The 22,429-nt window shown below is 33.7% G+C and overlaps 1 protein-coding gene across 3 annotated transcripts in view; it reads right to left on the bottom strand.

Annotated features, from left to right (window-relative positions):
* Positions 1-19,527, bottom strand: part of LOC143230242 (uncharacterized) — a 30,361-nt gene extending 10,834 nt beyond the window's left edge. The window contains exons 1-4 of one of the 3 annotated variants that reach the window (XM_076463441.1): positions 18,854-19,527; positions 7,142-7,247; positions 6,221-6,274; positions 2,589-2,645 (exon numbers count right to left, since the gene is read on the bottom strand). In XM_076463441.1, the coding sequence (XP_076319556.1) occupies positions 2,589-2,645; positions 6,221-6,274; positions 7,142-7,247; positions 18,854-18,973 (337 nt within the window). In that variant the 5' untranslated portion in view covers positions 18,974-19,527. The remainder of the gene's footprint in view (positions 1-2,588; positions 2,646-6,220; positions 6,275-7,141; positions 7,248-18,853) is intronic. The other 2 variants (XM_076463439.1, XM_076463438.1) reach the window with 2 other exon arrangements.
* Between the last annotated feature and the right edge of the window lie 2,902 nt (positions 19,528-22,429).

Raw genomic sequence — 22,429 nt, 5'->3', positions numbered from 1 at the left:
AACGCCCCCACGGCTGAAAGGCGAGCATGTTTGGTGTGATGGGGATTCGAAATCGCGATTCTCAGATTACGAGTCGAGCGCCTTAACCATCTGGCTATGCCGGGCCCCGTAAACTTTGTTCACAGCATTTTATGAAGTTTGAAATGAATTGATTTGTTGTTTTTGTTGTTGTTTTGTTATCACAAGTATTGAATCTGTTTGAGTTGTTTAAAAAATGTGTTGTTATCGTTTCCTAGAATGTTGATTTTCTAGTGAAGGTTACAGAGCAGCCACTAGTGCACGAGAAGTTCCTTTTTGTACTCCGGATCCCAGTAAAACGTTTACATCCAGTGCGTCTCTTACAACTACCATGAAATCAGGCCTAAGATCAGAGCTTGATCGTTTGATTTCCAAAATAGTTTTTATAACAATTGCTTGCAGGTTGACCCCTTAGGTATTTGGTATTTGTAGAAAAAGGTCTAATGGTTCAATCTAAATTGCTGAAATCAGATTACCAGCATATCCATCTTATGCCATCAGATCTTTTAAAGTGTCAATGGACGATTTTCCTGATTTAATTATGTGCTGCAATAAGTTATGTAAACAACCTATAAATGAGTTTAATTCTCTAATTGGTTTTAATAAATGTTCGTTTTTTTCTAGCCAGTAGGGTAAATGTGATCTAATGACAAAATAAGATCATAAAGTGCACTAAAAATAAACATAAATTATTTTCAGTACACTTGTCATAAGATGGTATGCGCTGGAAGCCGTCTGACGTAATTACCATAGTTGCTAAAATAATTAATTCGGTATAATATTGATAGATTCTACGTCACAATAGTCCAATGGTTTCCAAACTTTGTTTACTTACTTAGATTTGCGATCTTAATTTTGTGAAACTCACAATACCTCTGCCAATATGCCAATATTGAAGACCACGGATTTTCACTAATGATCGTTTTAGTCCTAACTTCACTGTAGAAAATGTTAACAATGTGAATTATCTGTATTGTTTTAAAAGGTATTTGTTACGATTCTGCATCTAACTGCTTTCAAATACTGACCTTACTTACATCAAAATAAATATAGTGTTCCGATATTACTGTGTTTGTTGTTTCCCTGCCGACATGATGAGCTCTGGATTGAGCGAAACGCGTCGTCGGCAGCGGATATGACATTTCTATAGAGGTAAATAAGATCACGACTTATATCCAGGGGAAGGGGATTCGAGGACTGTCATAGTCTCTTATTTTGATTATTTGATAACGTTATTATGTCCGTTGATGTTCACACTCGTACATAGATGAATGACACGTCACAAAGTAGGCCTCCATAAACAACATGAATTAGTAAGATTGTGATAACTTTACACATGTCCTCGGACATTTCAGAACAGTAAACATTTCTGACAACAGGGCTATTTTTGACAGTTTCTTACAGCAGGAACGCCGCGCTAGTTCGCCCTACCCCCTGTCAACTCAAGTCCTAACTGTATCTCCAGAATGTAACTCAATATTTCGCTATTACAACTTCATCAGGAGCTATCGATGCCCTACCAGTTCACTAATCCAGTTGAATCTAAATTATAACACCTTTAACAGCAAATAAAATATTGATACACGTGTTTAGAAAGTTTAGGTCATATTAACATAATATCAAACACTCTTGAATATTTTATGATTCTTTAATAAAATGCTTATTCACGGGAATTTATACAAATGATAGGAAAAATAAAACGGACATACTTCCAAAGATACACAGAAAGCACGTTTATAGCAGAGACTACTTAGACAATTACATATCTAAGTGATAATAAAACTAAATATTAGTTAGAGAATCGAACTTACCTATTAAAATCATAGAAAAACAACACGAAACACCATTAAATCTTTGATAACGAATTCAGCATCCAGGAAGGAAACAGGATGTGGGAAAATAACGTAAAACCACTTGATCGATACCATAGTAAAAACGTTGTTTATAAAGTTCTAACTGATTTTCATTTATAAAGAAGAAACTCTCCTACCCGTTTATGATTCAATATTTGAACTACACTTGCCATCTAAAACGTCACTACAAACAATATTATTGTGTAACATTTTGGATAAGAATATGGCATATCACAAACAGATAACATTTTATCACATGGAAATATCTTATCTAAATGCCATAGTTGTCTGGAATGAAAGATTAAAGAATAGATTTTCAACACGAAAAAGAAACCTAAAATGAATAAATACGAAGGTTGACCTTTGAAGTAGAGACGTTAATAACATTAAGACTGTAATATCTGGAATTTTCACAAAGTATTTATATATTTTCATAACGGTTAAAATATATGTTCAGACACTGCTTTGTGCATGTATGGATATAATAGAAGGAAATAATATTAATAAATACAAGTATGAAGAGTTGTTTTATATGCGTAACATATTCTACTCTAAAAGTAATTAATTAATAATCTGTCTGTTGGTTTGCACGTATTATGTACTTTGTATTGTAGGTTTGGTTTCAACAGTTTCTCAGCTTTGTGAGTGTTAACTACTATTTTAACCCAATCTAACAAGTATGATGTATTATAATTAAAGCACGTGCTGTGAACTTACCACTTATATTACCAGAAGAAGTAGTCGAGGTCCTACTTGTTGGTCTATCAATCTCTGCTAAAAACAAACGATTTAAACACTATCATATGTAATTCATGCAACTTTAAAAGTTTATTATATATATATATAAATTATACCTTCCAATGTAATACCCAATATTATAACTGGTTCAAAAATGTTTTTATTTATTTATCGACGAGCCACCTACATTAGTTGTTGTTAATTCGGTGGACCGTAATGGGGTCTACAAGTTATGTTACCGCTTTTTTTATTGTAATTACGCAACCTTTCCACAGACCAGCAAAGAAGTCTGCAGAGACAGACAGAGAATAACTGAAACAGAAGATAATTAGTGGCGTAAAAATATGTTTTAACGCAAAGTTACGCAATAGGTGTTATATATACATATATCCGTAAATTTCTGTCCACTGTCTAAGAAAAAATATTACAAAATCATTTAGAGAGAAAGATGAGGTACAATAGATGGATGAAACAAATATTACAACCTTTGAGTGTTGAACCTACAAACATACACACTTAGAGAAACATTAACTGTTCAGTTTCCTGTTGGCTTTCTGTACCAACAACCATACACACTTAGAGAAACATTAACTGTTCAGTTTCCTGTTGGCTTTCTGTACCAACAAACATACACACTTAGAGAAACATTAACTGTTCAATTTCCTGTTGGCTTTCTGTACCAACAAACACACATACTTAGAGAAACATTAACTGTTCAGTTTCCTGTTGGCTTTCTGTACCAACAAACATACACATTTACAGAAACATTAACTGTTCAGTTTCCTGTTGGCTTTCTGTACCAACAAGCATACACATTTACAGAAACATTAACTGTTCAGTTTCCTGTTGGCTTTCTGTACCAACAAACATACACACTTAGAGAAACATTAACTGTTCAGTTTCCTGTTGGCTTTCTGTACCAACAAACATACACATTTACAGAAACATTAACTGTTCAGTTTCCTGTTGGCTTTCTGTACCAACAAACATACACATTTACAGAAACATTAACTGTTCAGTTTCCTGTTGGCTTTCTGTACCAACAAATACACACATTTACAGAAACATTAACTGTTCAGTTTCCTGTTGGCTTTCTGTACCAACAAACATACACATTTACAGAAACATTAACTGTTCAGTTTCCTGTTGGGTTTCTGTACCAACAAACACACACATTTACAGAAACATTAACTGTTCAGTTTCCTATTGGCTTTCTGTACCAACAAACATACACACTTTCAGAAACATTAACTGTTCAGTTTCCTGTTGGCTTTCTGTACCAACAAACATACACACTTAGAGAAACATTAACTGTTCAGTTTCCTGTTGGCTTTCTGTATCAACAAACATACACACTTACAGAAACATTAACTGTTCAGTTTCCTGTTGGCTTTCTGTACCAACAAACACACACACTTAGAGAAACATTAACTGTTCAGTTTCCTGCTGGCTTTCTGTACCAACAAACATACACACTTACAGAAACATTAACTGTTCAGTTTCCTGTTGGCTTTCTGTACCAACAAACACACACATTTACAGAAACATTAACTGTTCAGTTTCCTGTTGGCTTTCTGTACCAACAAACATACACACTTACAGAAACATTAACTGTTCAGTTTCCTATTGGCTTTCTGTTTCTGAATTACAATTGGACATATTCTAAAATGTTGCTATATTTTGTTTGGATTAAAAACATAACACCGATATCAAAGGTACCGTCGTAAGGTGAACACAGAAAAACATCCATCAATAGATTAAAGAGTTTCCAGAAAAGTATTGTTAGAGTAGGTTGTTTGTCTTTATCTGTACTCTTAGAGTACGTTGTTGTCTTTATCTTACTGTTAGAGTAGGTTGTTTCTCTTTATCTTACTGTTAGAGTAGGTTGTTTGTCTTTATCTGTACTGTTAGAGTAGGTTGTTTGTCTTTATCTGTACTGTTAGAGTAGGTTGTTTGTCTTTATCTGTACTGTTAGAGTAGGTTGTTTGTCTTTACCTGTCCTGTTAGACTAGGTTGCTTGTTTGTATCTGTACTCTTAGAGTAGGTTGTTTGTCTTTATCTGTACTGTTAGAGTAGGTTATTTGTCTTTATCTGTACTATTAGAGTAGATTGTTCATCGTTATCTGTATTGTTAGAGTAGATTGTTCATCGTTATTTGTATTTTTAGAGTAGATTGTTTATCGTTATCTGTATTGTTAGAGTAGATTGTTCGTCGTAATCTGTATTGTTAGAGTATATTGTTCGTCGTTATCTGTATTGTTAGAGTATATTGTTCGTCGTTATCTGTATTGTTAGAGTATATTGTTCGTCGTAATCTGTATTGTTAGAGTATATTGTTCGTCGTTATCTGTATTGTTAGAGTATATTGTTCGTCGTAATCTGTATTGTTAGAGTATATTGTTCGTCGTTATCTGTATTGTTAGAGTATATTGTTCGTCGTTATCTGTATTGTTAGAGTATATTGTTCGTCGTTATCTGTATTGTTAGAGTATATTGTTCGTCGTTATCTGTATTGTTAGAGTAGATTGTTCATCGTTACTGTATTTTTAGAGTAGATTGTTTGTCTTTACCTGTACTGTTAGAGTAGATTGTTCATCGTTACTGTATTTTTAGAGTAGATTGTTTGTCTTTACCTGTACTGTTAGAGTAGATTGTTCATCGTTACTGTATTTTTAAAGTAGATTGTTTGTCTTTACCTGTACTGTTAGAGTAGATTGTTCATAAGATGCCCGGATGGTTGATTCTCCCGCGAAATTCAAATTTGCTCGTTCGCCTGTGTTTAATGTGTGAAATAGTCGAACATACCAACCATACCAGATAGACTCCTACATATTACAGTTATGTACTTTAATAAGAATTAGATGAAAAACGAATTACTATGCGAACTAGACAGGTACCTCATACATGATGAAGCTAGTCCTAAATATCTCTCCCCAGTTAACTTATATTTCAAATATAAAAATAAATAAAAAATATAAAAACTTTAAATAATAATAAAAATATAAACTTTAAATAAAAAAATTTAAAAAAATTATAGTTTCTTTATTTATGTATTTAAAAAAATGCCACCAGCAAACTTGACATTCTGCTAATAGAATAAAAACTGTATACGAGCCAAAATACAGGGACATTGTCCTGAAAAGGACCAAATAAAATTCAGTTTACAGTCATAAATATCAATCAGCCAAGAATATAAGTACGGGGAGGAGGAAGAGGTCATAGAGAACCTGACCCTCCAGGGTATGTACCCAAACACCGCCGACATTCATTCATTCATTCGAACATTCACAATGTGTGAAGTGTGTAAGAAAACTGTCAGACAACAATTAATTAAACATTTTAAGATTATAAAACCTTTTTATAATTTAGTTAATTTACTGAAATAGGTTTGACAAGTAAACAAAAACTATTCAAAGTTTATGGTTTTTTTGTCCTTTTACTTAAAGTGCATCATCTACTGCCTATTATTTTCGTTTCAGTGATATATTTTTATCGCAACAAAAATTATGTTTTATTTTATTTGTTTTACACTTGAGGAGAAACAGTACTAAAACTCGTCTGCTACAATATTCATAAAGCGACCCCTGCAAATATATATCAGTCATACTCACCAAGTCTTAATGTAGGTTCTGATGAAGAGATATTGTCAAGAAATCGTCGAAAAGCTGTGTAAAAAATAAATAAATAGCGTTCGTGAAATGAAAAGAAACAAAATACGATAAACGTCAAAAAATAAATGTTGCCTATGTGTGCTCTGCACATCACGTGTATCTGATTTTAGCGTCTTAAGCCTTAAAACGTGAAAAAAGACGATTTCTTTGTTTGAACAGTAGAAAAAGAAAACATGCCTGTTTACTGAAACAATCGATTTTTAACAACACCGGAAATTTAAGATAAATAATTCCCTATGTTAAAATAGTATTGAAACACTGTAGAACACGACTGGTTGTGTAATTAGATTTTCTACCCTATTCAACCTGAATGACACACTAATTTAGAAGGATTAACCAGAAATAGGAAAATCGAGTAACAGGGTAACAATATCTACCCCATACACGGCTGTGTTTAACTGACAGTAGGATTATAACACATCTAGAGTTAAAGCAGTTGAGCGTATTTAGTAATATATTTCATGCTCGAACCTTGGATCTCGTGATCCTCAATTCATCATGCTAATCTTTAACTGAAAATTGTTAATTAAGAATTCAATGCGATAAAAATCTTTATTGTCATTGTTAAACAAAGAGATCCACAATGAACTATTTGTGCTGTACATACCACAAGGACCAAACCTTAAATTTTAGTGTTACAAGCCTTCAAGCTTACCGCTGAGCAATCGAAGGGAATGGATCGATGGCAGTTTGATCAAACAGGCACATAAAACTACCTCAGTGGATGATATTGATCTAAGAACGCCTCGTAAGAAAGACCAATCAATGAAACCTGTCAAGGTTCACAGTGCACAAATATAAAACAAATCATACGACATATTGCAACATCTTAGCCACATAAGAAAATAAAATTGAACTTACCATACATGAATAATACCTTCCAACCGTTTTTGTTTCCATGACACAAGTGCACAATATCAAAAAGATTCCTGGCTTTGTTCAGCTGTTTGACAAGTACAAGAGGAACCTACGAATCAGAAACCTGCTTTACTATTATTAGTTATTACTTGCTTTCCTTTATTTTAAAACAAAGTCACCTTGGTCTTGCTGCTGTATCCACCGCGGGGAATCGAACCCAGGATTTTAGCGAAGTCTATAAGCTTACCGCTGCCCCACTTGTTGTTTATTATTCAATTCCTCAGCTCATGATCTAATCGCTTCAACCAGTACACATACTTACAAGAATAATCCTATGGCTTGGGGGGGGGAAGCTTTATAATATGCGTGGGCGTATTCATTGGAATTTAGTGGAGAGGCAGATTATACCTTGAAGATTTGTAAGCTTCCATTAGCTTTTCCATTTGAGATATGCTCGCCACCCCTAGTCACTCAGCGGTAAGTTTGCAGGCTTACGATGTTAAAACATTAATTTCAATATCTTTAATGGACAGAGTACGAATAATAGCACACTGTTTGACAAACAATCTGAGATACGGTCTTTGACTCTAATCACATGAAAATATTATATTCTGTCCCTCTCCTACAGATTTATTCTTTGCCACCACATGTCTCCCCCTAAATAAACACAAATCTAGAAATGACGCTGATAATAGGAACATTTTGAAACAATACAAGCACACAAAGTCTAGAAATAAAAATAAATGTGCCTGTTCTCTCAAAGATGTTTTTCTATTCTTTTTCAACCATGTGTTGACATGGTTCATTTAATTTCCATGACATTCACGTTAATATATTTAATACAATTTGTAAAACAAGAATAGCTGTAAAAACCATGAAAATAAACTTCAGCAAACCTATACGTGGGATCATTTAGTGATAACCTTCAGATTCATTGGTTCGAAAGTAGATTTGATAAAAGACTGGATGTAAACGTGTTTCAGATTCCTTGGTTCGGAAGTAGATTTGATAAAAGACTGGATGTAAACGTGTTTCAGATGTCTTGGTTCGGAAGTAGATTTGATAAAAGACTGGACTTGAACGTGTTTCAGATTCCTTGGTTCGGAAGTAGATTTGATAAAAGACTGGATGTGAACGTGTTTCAGATTCCTTGGTTCGGAAGTAGATTTGATAAAAGACTGGATGTAAACGTGTTTCAGATTCCTTGGTTCGGAAGTAGATTTGATAAAAGACTGGATGTAAACGTGTTTCAGATTCCTTGGTTCGGAAGTAGATTTGATAAAAGACTGGATGTAAACGTGTTTCAGATGTCTTGGTTCGGAAGTAGATTTGATAAAAGACTGGATGTAAACGTGTTTCAGATTCCTTGGTTCGGAAGTAGATTTGATAAAAGACTGGATGTAAACGTGTTTCAGATGTCTTGGTTCGGAAGTAGATTTGATAAAAGACTGGACTTGAACGTGTTTCAGATTCCTTGGTTCGGAAGTAGATTTGATAAAAGACTGGATGTGAACGTGTTTCAGATTCTTTGGTTCGAAAGTAGATTTGATAAAAGACTGGATGTGAACGTGTTTCAGATGCCTTGGTTCGGAAGTAGATTTGATAAAAGACTGGACTTGAACGTGTTTCAGATGCCTTGGTTCGGAAGTAGATTTGATAAAAGACTGGACTTGAACGTGTTTCAGATTCCTTGGTTCGGAAGTAGATTTGATCAAAGACTGGATGTAAACGTGTTTCAGATTCCTTGGTTCGGAAGTAGATTTGATAAAAGACTGGATGTAAACGTGTTTCAGATGTCTTGGTTCGGAAGTAGATTTGATAAAAGACTGGACTTGAACGTGTTTCAGATTCCTTGGTTCGGAAGTAGATTTGATAAAAGACTGGACTTGAACGTGTTTCAGATGCCTTGGTTCGGAAGTAGATTTGATCAAAGACTGGATGTGAACGTGTTTCAGATTCCTTGGTTCGGAAGTAGATTTGATAAAAGACTGGATGTAAACGTGTTTCAGATTTTTTGGTTCGGAAGTAGATTTGATAAAAAACTGGATTTGAACGTGTTTCAGATGCCTTGGTTCGGAAGTAGATTTGATAAAAGACTGGACTTGAACGTGTTTCAGATTCCTTGGTTCGGAAGTAGATTTGATAAAAGACTGGATGTAAACGTGTTTCAGATTCCTTGGTTCGGAAGTAGATTTGATAAAAGACTGGATGTAAACGTGTTTCAGATGTCTTGGTTCGGAAGTAGATTTGATAAAAGACTGGACTTGAACGTGTTTCAGATTCCTTGGTTCGGAAGTAGATTTGATAAAAGACTGGACTTAAACGTGTTTCAGATTCCTTGGTTCGGAAGTAGATTTGATAAAAGACTGGATGTGAACGTGTTTCAGATTCTTTGGTTCGAAAGTAGATTTGATAAAAGACTGGATGTGAACGTGTTTCAGATGCCTTGGTTCGGAAGTAGATTTGATAAAAGACTGGACTTGAACGTGTTTCAGATGCCTTGGTTCGGAAGTAGATTTGATAAAAGACTGGACTTGAACGTGTTTCAGATTCCTTGGTTCGGAAGTAGATTTGATCAAAGACTGGATGTGAACGTGTTTCAGATTCCTTGGTTTAGAGTTAAGATTAAATTAATTCCCCAAAATTCGGACCGACAGTGGGGTCACTAACAGACTGACCAGTCGTTTTTCTATTTTACTAGAAAATTTGGGCAAGTGGAGAAATTGATTCAAAACAAAAACAAACAGTTCGTTTTTATTTTATACAAACAACTCTGAGCAGATGTATGATTAATAATCTTGGATTTTGGTTTTACTAAACAATTTGGCTGTGAGGAAAGAGATACCGTCGTTCAAGATCGCCCTGAATGTATAAACACAAACAGTGAACGCACTTACTCTAAAATCGGACAAACAGTGACACACTTACTCTAAAAGCACATCCACAGTGACATACTTACTCTAAAGCACACAGTCAGTGATACACTTACTTTATAAAGACACAGACGGCAACACACTTACTCTATAAACACACAGATGGTAACACACTTACTCTAAAGTGGACTCTCCGTCATGAAGTGTTTTGTTTATCATTGATAAACATGTAGGAATAAAGGCTGGTCAAAATACCCAAAAATATTATTGTGACGTTTACATGACCTATACAGAAATTTATATTTATTCTACAAAAAAGAGGGTTGATGTGACCAAAAGGTTAGCATGTCCGGACTATGGGTCATATAGCTTAGTCTTTTGGAGTCAACAGTTATGAAAATCAAACCTCTTATGTTAGATCAGGTGGGTGCTGATGACTACCAGACCTCCCTCTGGTCAATTAGTATACAAAATTTGTAAGAGCTAGGCACTGACAGCCCTCTGTGCAAAAATCTTAAAACAAAGATACAGTAGATATTTAGTTTTAAACTGTTGGAAGTCAAAATTCTACTAAAAATATTTGTTATAGTTTGTTTGAAATTAAGTACAAAGCCACGCAATGGGATATCTGAGCTCTGACCACCACGGGTATCGAAAACCGGTTTCTAGTGTTGTAAGTCCACATACATGTCGCTGTTATTTATTATATATAATAATCATGAAAGTGAGTGTGTCTACCGTTTCAAAAATATAATAGTTAATAAAGTTACTGTACAGGATAACTTAGTGACTGAGTGAGACTGTTTCTAGTTTCTTCAAGTTCTTTTATCCTAGCGCAGATTGTGCAGCTTTGTGCGAAATTCAAAACAAAACAATATTTTACCTGCACAGTAACTTTGTTAATTAAGTATTCTTGAGACTAGGAAAGAAGTCCCATTTTTACAATTATTTTGTATTAATAAATCGTTGTTTTAAAAATAAGTTTGACTTCCAAACAAACAGTCGTAAACAACAAAAACTTGTTTGAGAGTAACGTTACTTTGTCCTAAATGTTGCAACGCATCCGTTGCTTTATGGTTTGCTTTATTTCATTGCGAAAAGTTGAATCCAGTATTTAAGAGTTAAAGGAATGAACAAATACAGACAAAAAGTTCTATAAAAAAACGGGAAATCCAAGACAATTTAAGAAAGAAGTAACATTAGATACAATGATCATGAAACTACTTTTACACAACATTTCGGGCCTAAACCCTTCTTCAAGTAACGTTTGTTAAAGTATAGTATTTAAAACCCATTCAAACATCTCTAAAAAGTAAGGATAGTATTATTCTAATATGCTCTTTCTATATATTTATATATGGTTATATATTTATATGACTTCTACAAACACCACCCTGAGAAAGGTTTAGGCCTGAAAAGTTGTATCAAATTATCATTTTCCTAGATTTTATTACCTTCGTAACTAATGTCTGTTTTCCTTTTCTTTTTGTTGTTTGAACTAGATACATGTTTATAGACATATTCATGTATATACTTTCATTTAAAGTGGATCAGTGACAAGTTTGAGGGTTGAAACCGTTAAAATCGATTTTTGATACTCGTGGTGGGCACAACACAGATAGCTTAATACTTAAGAACAATGAAATTTTAAATTATAAATGGAAAGCGACGTCTATAGCTTTATGTATCACTCAATTATATCGGTTTCGGAATATTTCCCTTCTCTCACTTGGGCAAGGAGAAATTGAAAATAAAAACACAAAACAAGATTATTGCGTGGATAAAACACATATCAAAACTCCACACATTTAATATACAAAGCTTGTCTTGTTCTTTCATTTTACCCTTGTTCAGAATTACCGATGATAAGTCAGTGACAATTGAAATAGTTGTGGTTCTGGTGTCTGTGTTACATGGAAGAGATATTTGTTGATAAATGCGTCGAATATTGATTCTAGTTCATGCTATAATAATTACTTATTGATACTCACGCCAGTGATCGAAACATTATGATAAATTTAAACAATTGACTCAAAACTGCATCTAATGGTTTTTACTTCTGGAAATTCCTCTACAAGTGTGGGGTGAGTAGCATGTCAAAGACATCTCATTATGTCTTTCGTTGCTTTTACTATTATTAATTTATCTTATTTATCAACTATATCAATTAAATTACTCATATACCCCGCGGTATTTAATTACTAAAAGTAAGACATCAACTGCGGCATATCGGCTCATAGAATGACTTCGAATTTTTCAGATACAAACATTTAGCTCATAGTTCCGTCATCTCTTGACGGGTTAGAGGTCAGGAAATCAAACCCTTTCGATTGATGTATTTGACCACGCCCAGGATCTCATAGATTAAGTTATTCTAATCCTGCCTAAAGGAAATAAGTGGTGCGACTACTGAGAATTCCCTCTGAATGAATTTATTAAAATTTAATAACCACAGAAATACAAAATAAGACGTCAGCAGTTAAAATGCCAACTGCCACAAACACAGTTAATAACTTCGTACCTACTCTATGGGTACTGCCACAGTCAGCTCCACACGAGCTTTACTTCTCCCTTAGTAATAGTTATCTTCTGCTGTAACTTTCTTCTGTACCGATGATGGTTGGTACAGTTGTTTACTCTATAAACTTTTCTGATTGTTTGGGTATTTTGAGGAAGCCATGCATGTCTACTGAAACTTGTGATTGGAGGATGAACATTTCTGGAATATTACAGTGTATTAGGCTTACCAGAAGGATGATTTTTTCCAGAATAATCCATCTGGAATATTAGAATAATGATCGTGTCCTCAAGAGCCCAGAGGATGATCGTATCCAGAAGAGTCCATCTAGACTACCAGAATGTATTTGATACCCCGTTACAAATCTTCTAGTCAGAGGCCGAGTCCTAATATGTCACAGAATTGTGACCTCTCTATCAAATACAAAACATAGACGATCTGGTGCCCCTTTGTGGTTCGGTATACAACACAATATACCGCCTTCGTACTCGTTAGACACAAAGGTATTGTTTGACGCGGCTGATTACAACACAATATACCGCCTTCGTACTCGTTAGACACAAAGGTATTGTTTGACGCGGCTGATTACAACACAATATACCGCCTTCGTACTCGTTAGACACAAAGGTATTGTTTGACGCGGCTGATTACAACACAATATACCGCCTTCGTACTCGTTAGACACAAAGGTATTGTTTGACGCGGCTGATTACAACACAATATACCGCCTTCGTACTCGTTAGACACAAAGGTATTGTTTGACACGGCTGATTACAACACAATATACCGCCTTCGTACTCGTTAGACACAAAGGTATTGTTTGACGCGGCTGATTACAACACAATATACCGCCTTCGTACTCGTTAGACACAAAGGTATTGTTTGACGCGGCTGATTACAACACAATATACCTCCTTCGTACTCGTTAGACACAAAGGTATTGTTTGACGCGGCTGATTACAACACAATATACCGCCTTCGTACTCGTTAGACACAAAGGTATTGTTTGACGCGGCTGATTACAACACAATATACCTCCTTCGTACTCGTTAGACACAAAGGTATTGTTTGACGCGGCTGATTCCCCAAAGAACTAGGTCTCCTTTTCACGTCTTCCTCAATCGTAAGGAGACGAATGATATCATTGCAGTTACTAAAAGGTTGTGACTTAGAGGTGTTCAGTCACAATCACACGGATAGCTTTGCACCACTAGTCTCTTGACCAAGTAGATGTAGCAAGTGTCCGAAACTGTGGTTCCTGTCCACTTAAAAGGAATACTAACCACCATTCTTTATAACAATTACTAGATGAATTTGTGGTAACCTTGTGCGGTTGTAATATGTTCATGGTTAATTGATTGTTCATTATTTTGTTACAGCTGAAGTGATTGGTATTTTTATTTTTTATACCATGAACTATTTTGTACGTGAAATAACGCACGTAAACATAAAGGTTACGTTTTTATTCTAATAACGCTGTCCCTAATATTTAGTAGAATAAAAACGTAACCTTTACTTCTGTTTTATTAGTGGATGCCTTTACAAAGAGTTAAGACTTTTAGTGCTGGATTTAGTTACCATGATGAGTTACAATAATTGATGTTAAAATTATTTAGTTACCATGATGAGTTACAATAATTGATGTTAAAATTATTTAGTTACCATGATGAGTTACAACAATTGATGTTAAAATGATTTAGTTACCATGATGAGTTACAATAATCGATGTTAAAATGATTTAGTTACCATGATGAGTTACAATAATGGATACTTATTAATTGTTGATCGTGTTTAATTAGCAGTTTCTGCTAAGCAAGTTTACTAAGCTACTTTGTCTCCAGTACTAACAGGCAGACGTCCTATAACTGCCCTCGATCTGTAGGGTCAATTAATTCATACAGTAATGGAAAAGCCCACTTAGAAGTTTAATCGTTTCTTTACTGACGATGTTCTTGTTTCTTATTAAGCACGAAACTACACAAAGGGCTATCAGTGTCAAGCCCATCACGGGTATGGAAACCCGGTTTCCAGCAGTATAAGTCGGTAGACATACCACTCTGCTTTACGTTTCAATAAGGTATTTTCCATAATCAAGAAATAAATATTTTGTATTTATTATAAAAAATATATAAATAATATATCTAATTGCCAGTTTTTATATTCATAAATACATTGAAAACCTTTTAAACTGGAGTATAACAATATTTTTAACATTATAGATGGAACAGCATTATTGGAGGTGCGCACACGATAGACGGGAAAATTAAATTCACTTCTTTACTCTGCCCTCTATAAAATTTATATGTAAACATACATAATTATCATGAACATCATTACTATTGTTTCTTTCAACTACGATTTCTTTCGGATATATTAAGTGTAAGATTCATGTTATTTATTGAAATTAAATCATCTATATAACGGGAAATGTAGATATACAAGTTAGGACTTAATATGTCTTTGAGAAACAGACGCAGGTTGGCCATATTTGGAGAGTTTGGTTTTGGTTTGTTTTGAATTTCGCGCAAAGCTACACGAGGGCTATTTGCACTAGCCGTCCCTACTTTTGCAGTGTAAGACTAGAGGGAAGGCAGCTAGTCATCACCACCCACCGCCAACTCTTGGGCTACTCTTTTACGAACGAATAGTGGGATTGACCGAATTATTATAACGCCCCCACGGCTAAAAGGGCGAGCATGTTTGACGAAACAGGGATTCGAACCCGCGACCCTCATATTACGAGTCGAGTGCCTTAACCACCTGGCCATGCCAGGCCTGTTTGAAGAGAAATTCCTCCCCATTGGAATACCCATTATTTGATTATGTACTTGTTCGTTGAAAGTATTATAACAATTATAATTATAAAAGTGAAATATATGTTTACATGAATTTTAGTGAATTTATATTTTGTTTCTATATTTATCAAATTATCGAACTAATTATTGAGTACCCTGATTAAGTCCTTCAATTCCGTATCAATATATGTAGTGTGTCAGTCGTACATAGAAACAGACTGGAATGTTATTTTTAATAATACAAAAACTTTGATCAGGGTTGTTTGATAACAGTATTTTTATTTTTTCAAGTCATCTAGAGTAGAAACAGATTTAGTAACTGTGTTTAAAGTATTGATAATTAATCTGAACCTAATGGGATTCTTATGCAATTTAAGAATTGTAAATAAAATTAGCAAGATATAACTAGGATAATCTGTATATATATATATTCTATATTTCATACCTTTCTTTAAACTGGTAATAATAGTAAGTTTCTTTAAAGTAAGTTTGTAAATGTGCTTGCAGTATTAATTTTATTAAATAAAATGTGAACATATAAGTTTTTTTACACAGAAAGCTAGTTGGTTTGTTTATAGTTAAGCCACGATGGGCTGTCTGTACTGTGCCTACCACAAGTATCGAAACCCGATTACTGGTGTTGTAATACAAATAGAGCCAAAATTACAGCCAGCATTATCAATCTGTGTAATAATAATAATAAATTATTATTGAAATTATTTTATTTTAATGAATACTGAAAGAAATACCCATTTTATATCGAGATAAATTTAAAGTTCTCAGTCGATTTTCGTGAAATTAATGAAATATCAAAGAAAGAACAAGGAAAACAATTTTTTACTCTTCTTGATAATATAATTATTTAAAATCTTTTAAATTTCACGTTTTTAGCCTTTTATAAAATTTTTAATTTAGTCGTACCTTTCTCTAATAATGATATAAATTCTTTGTCCTTCATACCCTTTAAACTACCTGTAACTAAATGATTGTGAAAAATGTTCTTGAATTCACTAGTATTACAGTTAAAATGCAATTTATCGACTTCTGCTGAATTAAATTCTCCAATGGATTTTTATAGTTACTGACAATAAATCCTACAGTTTTTTTTATTATATTTTAAACTAACTATAGATTGAACTGGTTTTATAATGAAAATGTTTCTTGAACACTTTTATAGATTAGGTAAGGTGTGGTAAATCATCTTATAATTTTATCTTTGAAATATATCACAATGTAATCATTTTCTTTTTTCTTTTTGAATAATTTATTAGCATTTGAATTCATTTTAATATAAATTTAATAAATCTTTAATATGAATATGTTTAACTTTAAAATTTAACATATTTTGACAGACATCTAAGTTTTGTATCTTTTAACTCAAATAATTTTTTATTACAAATTTCATCAGGTTGACATGTCTCTAGATAGCAGAATCTAGATTTTCATAAATATTTTCAAAATCAATCAATTTTTTCTTTATATTTACTTCTGCTCCTAGATTTGTTTTGTTAATTATTATAAATATTTATTTGAAATGATTTCTAATATAAATGTTTCTATTTATAGATTCAACATTTTTATATTAAAAATCCTGATTTAATACACAAGTGAGAAGTTTTTCTTTTTAAAATAAAAATTTGTTAACAAGTTTTTCATTATATATGTTTTTTTCAATATAGTAATTTTTACATTATTGAATGAATGTCTATTAAAATGATGTATTTCAATCGAATGAGGAAAACCTTTATTACTTTAAGACCTATGTAGGTTAACCCTTTAACATAAAGGTTAGTTGTTTGTTCTACATATTTCACACCGCATATACCACAAGTTAATAAATAAATTATATTATCCAATTTACACATCAGTATATCTTGCAGTACATGTTGAAAATCTCTGGCAGCCGACAAGGGTCTGAAACTATTTCAAATAAACATTTAATAAGTTATACGAGTAGGTTTAAATAACTGCCAAATAACTCGTGAAAACGTTAGAGGTCGTTAGTCACTAAAGTTTATCGATATTTAACTATTTTATTCAGTATACCGAAGTTCAAGTAGTTAGGCTTATCCCGACTTTTCATTGTTATACTAGAATAAATCTTCAAGAGAAAAGTTGAATATGTAAGAACTACTAAAGTAGGATTTGTAGTTCTTTTAAAGATTATTTAGTTTCATGGAACATGTTTTTGTGTGGGCGGAGATTCGGAGTTTCACATGGTAGAAATTTTAGGGTGGTTTTATTTCTATTTTCAGGGCTAGTGGATAGAAGTAGCAGTAAGTCTGTAATTAAGGAAAACTAATTTGTTATCGTTACTTGAACTGAAATTGGCATTATTTTAGATAATAATATATATGCTAGTAGTAATAACTGTGTGAAGAACGTTTGCTGGAAAGCGTGATATATATGTACACACACACACACATATTGGGCTTATGATAAATACAATTAATATTAGTGATATTATAAAACAGCCACAAGTATTATAACGATTACTTTCAACTTTCATGTTATTGAAAAGAAAAAATAGTTCGTTAATCATGCTCTTTATGAAAAACGAAATTAACACGTCGTCTAATAATGGTACGTCACTATAAAAAGTTTGAATTTGGCGTAAATGAAAGGAGAGCTATCTGCGTTAACCATTCCTAATTTAGCAGTGAAAGACTAGAGGGAAGACAGTTAGTCATCATCACCATCGCTAACTCTTGAGCTACTCTTTTACCAACGAATAGCTGGATTGATCGTACAATATAACGCCCTCAAGGCTGAAATGGCGATCATTTTTGATGGGACAGGGATTTAAACCCGGAACCCTCAGATTGCGAGTCGAGCACCCCCTGACTACCTATCCATGCCGTGATCTATGAGTGTAGAAGCACCTTAAATTACTTTTACGATACAACTAACACTTGCAAGATTTACAGTTCAAGATAAATGATTTGAGTTTCACATACACACATTATTTTGGAGGATTTAGTACATTTATCATAGAATTTGTAAAACTCCAAAATAGATGTATTTGTTTTAGCGCAAACCTACATAATGTACTGTGTTCTGTACACCATGGGGATTCAAACATTGAATTTTAAAATTTAAAGTCCATAAACCGTTGACTTAATGGCAGCCAAATTAGACATGATATACACGTAAATAATATTCATCCAGGAAATAAAAAGAAAATGCTTTTAATTAATGGTACCAATCAAAATACAAAATAAATTAATAGATTTTTGTAAAACCATAAGTAGTAGTTAAGAAATAAGAATAACCGAAAAAACATTTAAGAAACGGCATAAAATAAATAAACTAGAAACTGGAATCTGTAACTATGTTGTATGTTTAAAAATTGAATATGTGACTGAAATGTTCACTGAGAAACATCGCCAGATTACTGTGGACAACAGAACCGGTAGTTAAAACAAAAACATTGTAGTTTTCACATTGAGTAAATTGTAAAACATATTGGCGACGTTAATAGGCCTCAACTAAAGTAGAAAGTAAGCAACAATATATAAATATTGAGTACCTGTTTTTCCTCGTAAGGAGACATTTCCTTACTGAGACAAGATTCCATGTCGCCCCTAGTGGTGGGGAGTTGAACGATCATAACAATTAAAACCATTCGTAAAATCGTACAACCCAGCATCTGGCCCCTTTTCACGAAACCACATACGATGATCAGTGAGAAACAACTATAAACTTCGAGAAAACACTGTCCATAGCTTGTGTATCAAACGGATAGTTCGAAGCCAGATGAAGAAATTAAACAGTTTTGGAATAAAATCATCCAACATCCTGTATGCAAGTGATTGGGCATTTCCTGCTTTTTCTCTAACACACCTTCGCAATTTTCCAATATCCTGTAGGTGCACATCTAAAATACAGTGTATTTAATGAAAAAAAGCGCTAGCTGGAAATGGAACAACAGTGCACGTGAAGAGGGCGGGGATAGTAGAATTTCATAGCATCTATTTTCTTCAACATAGAATTTGTTAACCAAACAATAAACTTGAAAAGATTTCCGCTTAAATAATGATGATGGTACTAGATGAAGTAATACTGTAGTTAAATATAAATATCTGTAACGCAAATACAACTGTGTTATAGTCCGATTGCAACAGCGCGCACGAAACGAATCGCGTATGTCATAAGCCAACCTTTAACGAAACTATCCACTATATCGCATTACGTGCCAGGGATTTTTTTTCAACACGTCAATCTTTAACTTTTTCCTAGTTGTATATTCTTATGAACCCCATTACAGTAGTAATTACATTTCTGAATTGGACACCAACCTTTATACAGGTTAGATTTTGGGTGTTTCCCCTTTCTAGAAATGTGATATCTGATTGTTTAATGATTCTCATGGGAAGCCCTCTAGAGTTTCTTTTTAATTCAATATAAATACAATTTTCAAACCTAAAAATCGCTCGTAAAGCTGTACTAACTTAATAATAACACAAAATATGAACAAAGATGTTTGTTTTTTTGGAATTTCGCACAAAGCTACTCGAGGGCTATCTGTGCTAGCCGTCCCTAATTTTGCATTGTAAGACTAGAGAAAAGGCAGCTAGTCATCACCACCCACCGCCAACTCTTGGGCTACTCTTTTACCAACGAATAGTGGGATTGACCGTCAAATTATAACGCCCCCACGGCTGGGAGGGCGAGCATGTTTGGCGCGACTCGGGCGCGAACCCGCGACCCTCAGATTACGAGTTGCACGCTTTACCATGCCGATGAACAAAGAACCCCGCAAGATTCAACGAAACTAATTAATAGAAATTAGTTTAACATGTCAGAATTTAGAATTTAAAAGGGCACAACGTAGTTGAAAAATACACAAAAAATTGTTAGTAATAACTAATTATCGTTCGGTTTTTCGGTCTACATTTTTGACTGGCAATTTAATATTATTGTTTGAAAACCCTGAGCTCTTGTAGCGGCGCTTAAGTAGCGTCTTTACATTCGTGCACTATTCAGTAATATTTAAATATTTTGGACTGAAATAACGTTTTTACATACGGGAACTTTTAGGTGACGTTTAAGCATTCAGGATTACAGTAATATCGTGACCCTAAGATTGCGAGCCGAGTGCACTAACCGTTAGGCCGTGTCAGGTCTGTTACTTTCAGTAAACAAAATATCTCACAACGACAACCTTGGTTTCTGATGTGGCTTAACAAGACAGCAGTGACAGTATAAATAACAAACACTTTCAAACTCTGATACGTAACGAAGACATGTATGTTACTTAGGGTAAAAAATAGCTTTACTTATATAGGCCGAACGTTATGGGAAACTTTTATTACATCGTTAGCAAACTAGAGTGTATTGAGATGTAAAACAAATAAAGTAAATCCTTAGTGAAATACTAAAGAATAACAATATTTCAAGCCCTAACCACGAGTTCTTGCTTAAACAAAACCACATTAGGCTATCTGCTGCATTCGCCACTGGGATTAAACTCCGGATTTTAGTGTTGTAACTTCATAGACTTATTGCTGTCCCACCGGAGGATACGTCCTCATCACTCTCTTTGTTTTAATTACTAAAATGGTGGTTGAATAATACCTATATAAGTGTTGCTGACTGAACTAGATTTAACTTTATAAATCACTTTACATGCCTTCTTGGAAGTAAGAGCAGAGAAAGTACACAAAGAAGCGATAGTGAACCAATTAAAAAGTAATACTTTGACCTGCAAAATCATATCAGCTCCAAGCCTCTGTGCTTATATCCCTGAAAATCGAATTTCGATATCTGCATCTGGCAAAACATGTATAGTCCATTTTACTTAAACAACCAGAACAAAAATGTCTCTTACTGGCTCAGTGATAAGCCTGAGAGCTTGTAATAAAAAAATCGGATTTCAATACTCGCGGTGAACAGAACACATTACGAAGATTCGTGCTTAACAACGAACAAACATGCACAAAAATAAATTACTTAAACAAAGAACAAGGGATTTCTAACTTTAGGCTACCTTTATGTTGCTCTTTCAATATTTCTTTGGATGAACTTTATATAGTTATGCACTAGTTTTCGAATATTTACACAAAGTTACTCAAAAGCCATCTGCGCTATCCATAAAAAATGTTGTCTCTATTTGTATATCCCTTAAATGCGACCATAGGAGCGTCAATTTGACGTCTTCAGTGGCAAATATTTGCATTTCTCTTGGCCTTGAGTAAGTAGGACGGGAACACAATCCCAGTCTACATTTTTATACTTTCCAATCCAACTAGTTATTCTATTAACTTCTTCAACTACTGACTTTGACTTTGCCCTATGTGAATGATTTTTGCAAGCCCATTAAACAACTGTTCTTCCTCTTTAATATTGTTGGAATGTTTTTATCATTGTGTTAAGTCTTTTTGGTTATTTGATAAGTAATAATAATGAAGTTGTTTATTTATTCAATAACGTTTAGTAAAGGTGACGTTCACTGGTAGGTCTAATTTTACAAACGAATCCTCAAAGGAAATTCTGAACCTGGTAAATGTCCGACATATGTACTTATAAACTTACTTTAAAATATTCTCATCAACAACGAACATAGTAACTAACTAAATAACAGAGATTTTTGTTTTTAAACGCTAAAACCAGGGGTTCGATTCCCTTGGGTGCGCTCAGCAGATAGCCTGATGTGGCTTTGCTATAAGAAAAAAAGTACACACATGGCCTCTGAGAGAAATGGAATCCCTGATTTTAACACTGTATAACCGAAAACTTACCGCTGTCCCACCGGAGGGCTAAAATATTACAAATATAGCTTACAAAAATACATTTGTAAAAAATATCATTTAATTATTTCAAACTAAAACACTAGCCTGACATTTGAACATATTTTTTTAAAATACATTATTTCAGAAATTATGTTTGTATTTACATTTTTGAATATATAATATCACTAACTCTTGACGACGAGATACCCACTTGAAGTAAAAATGTATACTCAAAACGACTGGTATGGGTATTAAAATTTTATTTTAATTAAAGTTTTAATATCCATACCAATGAATACAAATATGACGAATTGTCTTCTTCGGAAACTTACTGCAAATATCATTACGCATCCATTTTAATTGATGTTTATTAA

The sequence above is a fragment of the Tachypleus tridentatus genome, chromosome 10, assembly GCF_004210375.1.
Source record: "Tachypleus tridentatus isolate NWPU-2018 chromosome 10, ASM421037v1, whole genome shotgun sequence".
NCBI lineage: Eukaryota > Metazoa > Arthropoda > Merostomata > Xiphosura > Limulidae > Tachypleus > Tachypleus tridentatus.
This window is presented reverse-complemented; position numbering and strand designations above follow the sequence as displayed.